The 12,459-nt window shown below is 41.4% G+C and overlaps 1 protein-coding gene across 1 annotated transcript in view; it reads right to left on the reverse strand.

The window, feature by feature from the left end:
• The window catches only part of LOC145401055 (guanine nucleotide exchange factor DBS-like), a 1,269,176-nt gene that overhangs the window by 1,190,452 nt on the left and 66,265 nt on the right, over positions 1 to 12,459 (reverse strand). The window contains exons 2-4 of the mRNA XM_080273428.1: positions 7,293 to 7,407; positions 5,699 to 5,789; positions 2,657 to 2,770 (exon numbers count right to left, since the gene is read on the reverse strand). Coding sequence (XP_080129554.1) covers positions 2,657 to 2,770; positions 5,699 to 5,789; positions 7,293 to 7,407 — 320 coding nt within the window. The remainder of the gene's footprint in view (positions 1 to 2,656; positions 2,771 to 5,698; positions 5,790 to 7,292; positions 7,408 to 12,459) is intronic.

A 12,459-nucleotide genomic window follows, 5' to 3' on the forward strand; every position in this document is an offset into this window, starting at 1 on the left:
GCATACAACTTCTTTCCCTTCTCTAGAAACTTTTCCACTTAAGATCTAAGAATATCTGATCTACACAACCTCTTCCCTTCCTAAAGCCTCCCTGTTCTTCTCCAATTAATTCCTCTGTTATTTCTCTAACTCAAATAAGTATCCTACCATACACTTTTCCTATTATACTAAGACAGATGCCCTTATGATTACCACACACTTCTTTTTCCCCTTTTCCTTTGTACAAGGGAATAATTATACCTGCCTTCCAATCCTCCGGGACTCTACCTTCCTCCCAGGCCAATCTGCACATTTTCCACATCCATTCTACAACTACCTCTCCCCCATACTTCAGCATTTCACCACACACTCCATCAATTCCTGGAACTTTCCCCAATTTAACTTTCTTCATTGCTTCCACAACTTCTATCCTACTGATTTCTTCCTGTCTTCTCACCTCCCTCCTTCTCCCAGCCATTCCCCAGCCACTTATACTCACATTACTTCCATCCTCTATGTTCAACAATTCCTTAAAGTGTTCTCTCCATCTGCACACTTTTTCTCCCTTCTCCACTGGTAATCTACCATTTATATCTTTCACTCCCCTGTTACCTTCACTTCCACCCTGTCTTACTCTTTTCACCTCTTTCCAAAACATTTTCTTACAGTCCCTCCACTTTACATTCAAGTTCCTTCCAAATTCCTCATCCGCTCTCTTACTCTCTCTCACTAATCTTTTCACCTCTCTCTATCTTTCTACATATAACTCTCTCTTCCGCCTCTCAGCTTTTTCCACACCCCTATTTCACATCCATTCATTGTATGCTTTCTTCTTTTGTACCACAGCCTGCCTCACCTCTTCATTCCACCATGCTGTTCCTCGCACACCCCTCCGTCTTCTCTTCATCTCACACACTACATCACATGCTGCACGTATTTCTTCTGTAAATATCCTGCACACACCTTCCACGTCCCCCATCTGCTCCAATTCATATTTGCCCAATCGTTCCTCCACTTCTCTCTTATATTCTGCCTTTTTCTCATCCTCTTGTAACCTTTCCACTCTTCTTACAAATATTCCTTCTTCCTGTCCTTCCCTTCTTCTATTTCTCCATCCTAATTGGACCTTGATTCTGGCCACCACCAAGTAGTGGTCAGAAAGTCCACTCCCCCAACCTCTATAAGCTCTTGCATCCATTACACATTTTCGCATCCTTTCATCTACACACACACAATCAATCACTGCCTTCCTTTCATTCAGTTCACCACCCACCCTTCACATCACTCGCCATGTATACCTGTGGATCATTTTGTGCCTGAAGAGGGTATTGGCTATCATCAACCCCCTCCCAGCACAAATGTCCACTAAAGCACTGACATTCTCATCTATCTCAGCAGGCACACCCCACTCACCAACTATTCCATCCATCTTCACATTCCCTACTTTACCATTCATATCACCAATCAAAAACACTCTCTCATTCCTTCCAAACTTTTCCATGCACACTTCCACATTTGTCCAGAACTCTTCTCTCACTCTGCTTGCACGATCTTGCGTTGGCGCATACACACACACACAATCGCCCACATTTGTATTTCAACTTTCAATCTTACCCACACAATCCTTGACCCAACTGATCCATACTGTCTTATGCTCTTCTTCCATCTTTTACTCACAACTATACATACTCCTTCTTTTGCCCTCTCATTCTCACCTACTCCTGCACATATACCCCATCCATACTCCCATTCTCTCACACTCTCACCTCTCCATTTTGTTTCTGTTATTTCGCATACGTCAACTTTCACACCCTCAAGCACCTGGACAATCTCTCTCTCTTTCACCTCATCATTCGCTCCCCTTACATTCCACGTTCCGATTACCATATATATATACATAAATATATATATATATATATATATATATATATATATATATATATATATATACTATACATATATCTATCTATCTATCTATTGCCAGACGTCATACTCCCATAAGGGGTGGCCATTTGACTTCTGAGTTATTTGTTTTACGGGGAGGGGCACTAACCCTTCACCAACCCACTTGTTGACACGTAGGGAGCACGTATGGTTTGGTTATGTGGTTACCACCAAGCGTTGTAAATGGTTTCCTGGCTTACAGGAAACCATTTGGCTTGTCACTCAATGTAAAGCTACCTGAAAAGGAAAGAAAAGCAGTAAGAAGTGACAGGAAAGATGGGAAAAATAGGAAGAAGGGACAGGCACAGGAAAAGAATGATAAAGACTAAGGAAGAAGTAGGCAGCACTAAAGCCACCTGAAAAGGAAAGAAAAGCAATAAGAAGTGACAGGAAAGATGGGAAAAATAGGAAGAAAGGACAGGCACAGGAAAAGAATGATAAAGACTAAGGAAGAAGTAGGCAGCACTACATCAAGATACATATATACATGCAAATAATACAAAAAGGTACGTATTAGCTGTAACTGTGCCAAATCCTATGATGTACTGACCTTTAAACAAAACTGTTTTAAATGACTAAAAAAACAAATAAAAACAATACTGTCCATGTAAACAGTGACAAGCTCCACAATATGCTGATCCTGAAATCTGAATCATCCCTCACTGGCCACCAAGGCAAATATATAAACAGGAAAAAGTGTCTAATTAACAAACTGTAGAATGTATATACTAACCCTAAATTTGAACTCATCCCTGAATATCTTGTTGGACACCTCTGATATGGCCTTCTGGAAGAATCCGGCTGGTCGCAGGACATACGCCACAGTAATCAGCCCGGGGAAGAAGCCCTGGTGAGTGACGACGAGAGGGAGGGAGGCACAGAGAGGGAAGGGGCACAGGGAACGAGAGAATGGAGAGGAAGAATGACAAGGAAGAGAAGAAAGGGAGAGCAGCAGGTCAGGGAGAGGGGGAATACAGGAAAATGAAGGAAAGACAAGGGAAAGGCAGGGACAGAAGGAGGAACAAAGAACGAGACAGGAGAGGAGAAGGACATAGTAGCGAAGATGATGGGGGAAGGGGGACGGAACAGGGAATTGGATGAAAGGACATGGGAGAGAAAAGAACATGAGAAAGGAACAGGAAGGGGCAGAGGAGAGGACAGGGCAGAGGGAAAGAGAAGAACAGATACAGAATGGAGGAGGAAGTAGAAGAATGGACACAGAACACAAGGCCAGGCAGGGGGAAAGAGGAGAGGAGCAGTGAGGGAAGGATGGGGGGGGGGAGAGGAAGGAGAAAGGAAACAGTGGAAGAGAAAAGAGCAGGTGGATGGGAGACGAGAAGAAAGGAGATGTTGTTGGGGGGGGAAGAAACAGCAGAGAGGAGGAGAGATGAGGAATGAAGAGAGAGAAACAAGAAAAGTATGGAAGGATGAAGGGAGAGGAACAGGGGAGGAGGGAAGGGCCGGAGGGTTTGGATGGGTGAGATATGGGAACAGGAAAAAGAGGTAGCAATGGAGGAGAAAGAAGGGTAGGAGGAAAGGGAGAGGGGGGTAAACAAGGATGGGAAGGGGAGAGAGAGAGAGAGAGAGACTCATTAATAGGCAATACAGAAATATATACTCTAGTATACTCGTTCAACAGTTTTTTTTTTTTTTTTTTTTATTTTTATTAAGTAGTAAAATCCCTGATACAGCTGACTTTACAACACTGTCTACTTCAACTTGGCCAAAAACTGTCATCTGTCCATCTTGCATGCTGAGGTGAACATGAAATTAAAGCTAAAATTTGATATTTAAAAAAAAAAGAAGAAGAAGAAGATGCTCTGGGAGGGACGTACAGGTATACCCCAGTTTACCGATGCAATTGGATAAGTAAATACAGTACCTATCGCTAGGCAGGGTATCATATCTCAAGGTAGATTTAACGTGTCAAGTGTAGGGATGCATTTTTGAGTCGTGGGTTTCCCCCCAACCAAGTCCTAAACCCATCCAAATGAGTCCAAAAACAAGTTTCTAGCTAACCTAAACCCACCAACAGCTTTAAAACAAGCTAAAATAAGCCTAAAAGTAATTAATATCTCACCTAAACCCAAAAATAATATCTGAAAATCATCAGATATGTCTGGAAAAAACCGTAGTAAACCATATCCCAAAATGACAATGTTCATCCCACCTATGACTAAAACACATTAAGTCTAAAAACAGTTTATAATCTGCCTAAACACAAAATTTACGTCTTAAATATCATCAAAACTGGCAAAACAAAAATCAAAACCCATTGTTAAACGGGTTTGACCATCATTAGGTGTATGGTGGTATTTCTACCCCCATCACTAAGCCGGGGTATTGTATCTAGGGGTATCATATCTTGAGGTATACCTGTACAGCCCTAATATAATCTTAATTTGCTACTGAACTACAGGAAATAAGCTGCATCAAGTTAAGGTGGACAAACTACAGTCCAAACACCTACAGTTACCTCCCCACTACACGCAATCTTTATCAAGTCTACTTCCGTTTCCATTTCCTGTCTCCTTCACCCTCTCTTAATTCTTTAGTCATTATTCTGTTCGTATATCCCATACCTGTCATCTTCTTATTCCATTTTTTTTCTTCTTTTTTTCATCACCATCATCATCTAATCCTGTGTTGCCCCACGAGAAGTGTAGGAGCCCAGGGCTAGCAAGTTGGTCATGACATTTAAGATGAGAGTAACCAGCTTCACTCATCCCTGAGTGGCATTATGTGAGCAATAAACCCCAACCACAACTTGGATTTTTACTTCCTTATAAGTTCACCTGTAATTCTGTGACCACTACTTCAGTACCTATATATCTACCGGTATAGCCAAATGCCATAATCCCATACGCGGTGGCCATCTGTCTTTGAGTTATTTGTTTTATGGGTAGGGGCACTAACCCTATCCCAACCCACTTATTGGCATGCACGGAACATGTGTGGGTTGGTTATATGGTTACTACCCAGCATTATAAATGGTTTCCTGGCTTAAAGGAAACCTTTAGGCTTGTCAATAATGTAAAGCCACCTGCAATGGAAAGACAAGTAATAAAAGTGACAGAAAGATGAGCAAAATAGAAGGAGAGGAGGGCTGACACAGAAAAAGAATTATAAAGTTGAAGGAAAATGTAGGCAGCACTACATCAACTGAGTGGATGATGGTCACCACCACCTACCACAATTCGTATAATTTACCCTAATCCTCTATTAACCTCTAGCTTCTTATTTTAGCTTATTTACTTTTTCTAGCTCTTATAAATTCACCTCTCTTATGCACACACCATCTATCCATATATCTGTTCCACAGTTACACTTGACTAACCCTAATCCTTACCCATTTACATCTACTAAACCCATGCTCCCATTCCTCATCCTATTCTCTTCATTCTCACTATTCCTTCTCCACCAATCCTATCATCCCATTCTAAAGTATTAATTTATCCTAACTCCCTCTATGACCATCTCTCCCCCATTCCCCATCCCACAATCCTCTATCCTCACACCTCCCTCCTCTACCCATCTCCCCATGCACTTTTCTCTTCACGCATGTCACATTTCTGTCAACTATCCTCTCCTCAGCTCTCCACCCCTCCCATATCTACTATCAACTACCCCATCCTCCCTGTCCCTATTACCCTTCTTTCTCCCTCTCCTACATTCCCTAATCCTGTATCTATCCTCTCCTTATCTCCCTCCTTATGTCTGTCCTCTCCTTTCTCTAATTTTCATCCCAAACCACCTTGTACCCCCTGCCCCTTACCGATATCTTGAGCAGTACGGCCTTCACTGAGTTCCACTTGTCGTTGCGTCTGTCGATAACCAGCACAAATCCCATGTCAGCATCCTGCAGCCTGGGGTGGGGTAGGGTGAGATGCAATGGAGTTAGGTGAGATGGGGTGGGGTTCGGTGGGGTAAGGTAGTGTAGGGCAAAGTTTGGAAGGGTAAGTGGGGTTCGGTGGGTGGGGAAGGATAAGATCATGTAGGGTAGGGTAGGGCAGAAGGGTAGGGTTGGGTAATGTAAGATGGAGTGGGAAGAGGTGGGATGGAGTGAGTATGTTGAGGTAGGGTAGGGTAGGATCAAGTAATGTATGGTGGAGTGGGAAAAGGTTGGGTGGAGTGAGGTGCGGTGAGGTGAGGGGGGGCAGGGCAGGGTAAGGGTCCAGCAGAATCGTAGGATAGGGTAGGGTAGGACAGGAGTGCAGCAGAATTGTAAGGTAGGGTGGGATGGCATAGGGTGGGGTGGGGTAGTGCAAGTTAGAGTTGGAAAAGAAGGGGAGGAGAGGGTTATGAAACATGGGTGTGAATATAGCAGAGTAAAGTAAAGCAGGAGAAGTGGAAGGGAAATAACAACATAGGGTAGGGAAGAGCAATGAGGCAGGTGAGGCAGGATAGGGGTGAGAGATGAAGAGGGAGGATAAAAGGTAATGGTGGTTAGATAGTCAATTATAACCAATACAGACCTATTCTAACGTACAAAAACTATACACAAGTAATTACAAGATCCATTACCAGATTAACGTATTATGCAGCTGTGGTCAGTAGTTCCTTTACACCGCCTAAAAACTATGACAAAATCCTAATGAGATCTCGCTAAACTCATCAACAATTATCAAATAGGTTGGAAGCTTTCTTACTGGTTTAGACACCCAGAACTGTACAGAAACTACTGGCTGAGACTATACAAGCAATTAAATACCTGTAATTCGCCTGGTAAACACCAATGATGCCACCATGTTTCCTTAATACCGGTACCATCAATGTACAAAAGCATTATGTTTGTCTAATTTTACACAGATTACCATGCCTCGTGCCTGTAATACAGATAATTTATGTTATCTGTTATGATACCGCACTGTGGTAACAACCAATGGCTTTTCATGGGCTGTTGGTGTACAAGGTTTGTTAGAAATACACGTGCTTCCAGTATCACAGAGGCACGGAAAACACTAAAGAGGACTACAAACCGGTAGCCATAGCTACGGCATATCAAGATGTAAAACTATGTGTGTAGGTTTATATGACATCTAACCCCCTTCAGTCAAAGGGCAGCTCTTATATTTTACTCTGGCTAACAACATGTTATTTTATTTATCTCTCAAAACAGTGAAGTTTGAGCAATGAGGCTAGACATAGTCACAGCCTTTAAATAGTAGTGATGAGCTTTTACTGATGAAGGGAATTATGGATGATGGTTAATGATCAAAGAGTTAAATTAAAACATAAAGCATACAGGTGTTAAATGAGAGCTAATCAATTATTTTTAACCAAAAACAATAGATACTATAATAATACACATATTCATAACCCCACACATAGCTAAATAATACGTAAGGGGTGCATAGTGCCATACTTACGAAGGTACTGAAGTGAGGTAGATGATGAGCTTTCGGTACTCCTCGTCTCCCAGCTGAGAGAAGTTACCTTTGTCTGGGAAGGTGAGGATGGGGCACCCTTCTCGTGACTTCCCACCTGTATACACAAAGGAAAGACCACAGTTAAATTGGTAATATTGCAAAAGTTCCGTGTGTGTGTGTGTGTGTGTGTGTGTGTGTGTGTGTGTGTGTGTGTGTGTGTGTGTGTGTTTTTATGCAAGAAAGAAGGAACCAAAGGCCAGGAGCCCACAAACTGTTCCATCCAAAAACAAAAACAATACAAAAGAGAGCCAAATTCAAGATCCATTCATTTTGAGATGCCTGGACACACTGCATTTGAAACACTGGAGATCATAGGAAGTAGGAAATACAGATAGAGGGAGACAGTTCCAGAGTTGACCTGTTGCCTAAATGAAGGACTGTGAGTAAGGATTAACTCTTGCATTAGACAGTTGGACAGAAAAGAGATGAGAGTTTGTTGCTAGATGGGTGCTATGCACCTGTCGTAGAGGTGGAGGGATGCAAGCAGACAGTTCAGAGGAGCAATGACCAATGACCACTGAAGTAGCGACAGAAAAGAGATAAAGATGCAACAGTGCGGCGAAGAGACAGAGGTTGAAGGGAGCCAGTAAGAGGAGGAGAGTTGATGAGACGAAAAGCCTTTGACTCCACCCTACTGAGAAGTGTTGTAAGTGAGGAGCTTCCCCACACATGAGACTTCTACTCTAAACAGGGGCGAATAAAACCCCTGTATAAAGCAAACAACTGTGCAGGGGTAAAGAAGGTATGGAGTTGGCTTAGCACACCTAATCTCTTGGAAGCAGATTTTACAAGAGATGCAATATGATCTTTCCAAGATATGTCCCGAGTAAAGGAAACCCCAAGCATGTTCAAGGATGATGCAGGATTGAGCTGGATATTATTAAACATTAGTGGGTACTACTGTGGAAGATTGTGTCGGGTTGATAGGTGTAAAAACTGAGTCTTTGATGCATTAAAAACAAGATTATTTTTACCCCAGTTCAAGATACGAGCCAAGTCAGACATTAGGTGTGCCATAGCCTCATCCCTTATTTGTTAAAGTAACTGCTGAGATGGACGTTGCAGGAACCGAATGGAAAGGTGAAGGGTGGAATCATCAGCATAAGAGTGGATAGGGTTAGACGTACAGCTTAGAAGGTCAATGATGAATAAAAGAGAGTTGGTGATAGGGCAGAGCCGTGAGGAACGCCACTGTTGATAGACCTAGGAGAAGAACGATGGCCGTCTACAACAGCGGCTATAGAACGACCAGAAAGGCAGCTAGAGATGAAGGCAAAGACAGAAGGATAGAAAACGTAAGAGGGCAGTTTGAAAATTGAAGATTTATGTCAGACTCGATCGAAAGCCTTTGAGATGTCAAGTGCAATGGCAAAGCTTTCGGCAAAGTCCCAAAAGGAGGATGACCAGGAGTCTGAAAGGTAGGTGAGAAGATCGCCAGTGGAGCGTCCCTGACGGAACCCATACTGACGATCAGAAAGAAGGTTGTGATAGGAAAGATGCTTTAAAATCTTCCTATTAAGAACTGACTCGAAAATCTTTGAGACACAGGATGTAAGGAATTGGACGATAGTTAGAGGGTTGGGAATGGTCCCTTCTTTGGGACTGGCTGAATGAGAGCAAACTTCCAGCAAGAAGAAAAGGTACAAGATGAAAGACAAAGGTGAAAGAGTTTACCTAGGCACGGTGTAAGCACTGAAGCACAGTTCTTGAGGACAACAGGAGGGACTCCATAACCTCCACATAATTGTTCTTACCTAACTGTATCTCTACAGGAATGACTCAAGCTCATACTGTCCCATGTATTAATCCACTTTTATCATACATATCCTTAAATTTATTAATAGTTTTGGCACACTACACACTACTTGATTTTGTATTGCATTCCACTGATCAATTGCCCTATTTGGGAAACTGAATTTCTTTACGTCTTTATCACCTCTCTTTTTCTGTAGTTTTTTGCAGTGTCTTCCTGCTGATGCTTCCCCATAGGTTATATATTCATTGGTCTATTTTCTCTCTCCCTGAGATGCATTTATATAGCAGAATCATGTCTCCTCTTTTTCTTCTCTCCGGTAGTGTTGGTAGATTAAATTTTTCTAGTCTTTCTTTGTAGCTTAGATCCCTTAAGCTTGGTACCCATCTTGTAGCAGCCTTTTGTACTTTTTCAAACTTATCTATGTGTTTCTTGAGCTGAGGATTCCAGACTACTGATGCATACTCCATGATTGATCTGATGAATGATGTTATCTTTCTCAGCATGTCTTCATTTATATATGTGAATGCTATTCTCACATTAGCAAGCAATGTATACATGTTCCGTACCTTCTCACTCATGTCAGCCAGAGACAGTCTGTTACTGATAATCACTCCTAGGTCCTTCTCTTTTTCTAATATGTGTAGGGTTGAACTTCCTAACTTATAATCCCAATCTGGTCTTCTTTCACTTTTGCCAAACTTAATTGCATTAAAACCTCCACAAGTCGGCATTGTACAAGTCAGAATTTTGCACATCATAATGGCACATGAAAATTGTTAGTAATTTAAAATGTTCAAAATCATTAAATAAAAAAATCTTGGAAAAATGTCCCCAAAGTCATAAAATGATGTCTAACGGAAGGCCCATCTTGGAATGATCATGCATCATTCTAGGCTGTGAGGGATCCTGTTGCTCCACCAGTCAGAAAATTCTTGTAAAACTACCCTTAAGACGTGAAATCTCAGCTAAGGGAAACCATATCTCAGTATGATGACGCACCAGCTCATCATGTTCTAGCCTGAGGGCCTCCCAGCCACCTCCCGCCCACTGTTGCTAATATGGCAGCTTGCCCCGCTAAATGCAAAGGTTTTTAAAAAAATCTGGGGGATAAATGATAAGGCATACTCTGTATCTGGCATATTGCAAAGTCCTATCTAGCATTGTTTTCCTTAATGTTCCCTAATTTCCATCAATCTGGTGGATTTTTATCACTGTTTAGGCCAGTCTAGCAGATTTCTGTGCTGTACAGTACCGTACATTCTGTTTGGCAGCACTGCTAAGTCCTGCAACCTACTGCCTAACTCTGCCTCAGTCTAGCATCTGCTACCACTCGCGTCAGTATTCTCTCACATTCTACTCCATATTCCGCACTTTTATTCCTAACCAGCATGGCTTCCAAGGTTCCCAAGGCTCCTTCTGGTAGGAAGGGGATGAAGCTGAAGACCCTGAGCATTCAAGAGAAATGCAGTACCAGACTGCTGTTCAATTGTGATTATGGTTAAGAAATGTTGCACAGAAGTGATCATATGCTCCCCTAGCACCTCTACATCCTACCAAGGGGTCCGCCTTATGCTTGGATTATACCCTCTGCAAGCATGGTATGTGATTTTTTTTTTTTTCTGTTTCTGGTTAATCAGGAATCTCATATTTCCCATATCGGAATTACAGCCATGTCAGAATGGCCTCAGCCCCAATTATTCCGACTTAGAGAGGTTTTACTGTACATGACACTTGTCCACATTAAATTCCATTTGCCACTTATTGCTCCATTCATTAAGCTTATTCAATTCTTCTTGTAGCTCTCTGCAAGAAACTGTTAGTATTCTCCTTTGTATTTTAGCATCACCTACAAACAAATTTAGATAGCTTCCATTTCCAATGTTACTCTTTAGGTCATTTATTTATACTAAAAATATAAATGGTGCCAACAGTGAGCCCTGTGGAACTCTGCTAGTCACTTCCCTCCGTGATTAGTAATTTACCCTTAGTACTGTTCTCATTTCCCCTTTTCTGAGAAAATCCTGCATCGTACAGTACAGGTTGCCTTGGACTCCTCCTTGATGGTACAGTTTCCATAAAAGTTTTTGGTGCAGTACTGTCAAATGTTTTCTTAAAATCTAAATACATACTGTCCACTCATCCCTCTCTTTTCAGTGTTTATGTAACTCTACCACAGTAGATTACTAGATTTGTAACACGATTTTTCTTTTCTAAAACCGAACTGCCTTTCTGGTATCATACTGTGTTCTTCTAGATGGTTTACCCAAACTTTTCTTATCACCTTTTCTTGTATCTTACAACACTGGTCTGTGAAACTGGTCGGTAGTTGACTGGATTCTGTCAATTCCCATTCTTGAATAGGGGACCAAAGTTTGCCTTCCTTTCTGATATTTGTATATCTGGTGTGGGCATGCATGTTCTATATCATCTTTTTCAAAATCTTCTTTTGTAAAATCTGACGGAAGTTTTTATTTAATGCTTCACAAATACCTTTCTTGTGTATAGATGATCCCCTCATCCATAATGGACTGTATTTTATCTTTACCTTTGGTTTTGCTTCAGATGTAGCTGTAAAATAGCTTAGGATGATCACTACTTTTATTTATAATGTCCTCCTCAAACTGTCTCTGAGCCTCCCTCCTGATCTCTGTATAATCATTTCTTGCCTGTTTACAGTTGTTATATGCTCTCTCACTATTGTATCTTCAGTATCTATTCCACAGTAAGTTTCTTTTTTTCTTTTGATTTTTTACACTCCTTACTGAACTATTTTTTTTATTCTTATTTCTGTTTCTCTGTGCTGAGGGATGTAATTTTGGACTCCTATTTCATAAAAATCACAGAATTTTCAATGTATAATATTTAAATCTTGTCCTCTATGCTCCTTTTCCCAATCTGTTTCTAAGAAGTACTTCTTCAGGTTATGACAGCTGCCCATTTGGTAGTTTAGACTCTTTTTGTAACTCTCATGACTGCTAACTATGTCATATGCAATCCTGAAGTTGCAATTTAATACTGCATGGTTGCTTTTGCTGAATAGAGGGTGATACATTATATTGTCAATATCATTTTCTTGTATAGTAAATGTAAGGTCTAGTACTGATGCATCATCAAGTAATATTTTCTAGTGTTTTCCTTTACATGCTGTGTTAGGGAAAACTCCTGCACGAGATCCAGGAGCTTTTGATCCAAACAGCTTTCATGGCTTCTTACATCTACTGTAGAGCAGCGTTTCTTAACTTGGGGTGCTAACACCCCCAGGGGTGCTGAAATCAATTTTAGAGGGTGCTGGAAAATGCTGCATTATTGTTTTTTTCTTATTGGTTTTGCTTAGTACAGTGAGTCCTCGAA

The sequence above is a fragment of the Coenobita brevimanus genome, chromosome 54 (genome assembly GCF_032717465.1).
Source record: "Coenobita brevimanus isolate Jiangsu-jjx chromosome 54, ASM3271746v2, whole genome shotgun sequence".
Lineage (NCBI taxonomy): Eukaryota > Metazoa > Arthropoda > Malacostraca > Decapoda > Coenobitidae > Coenobita > Coenobita brevimanus.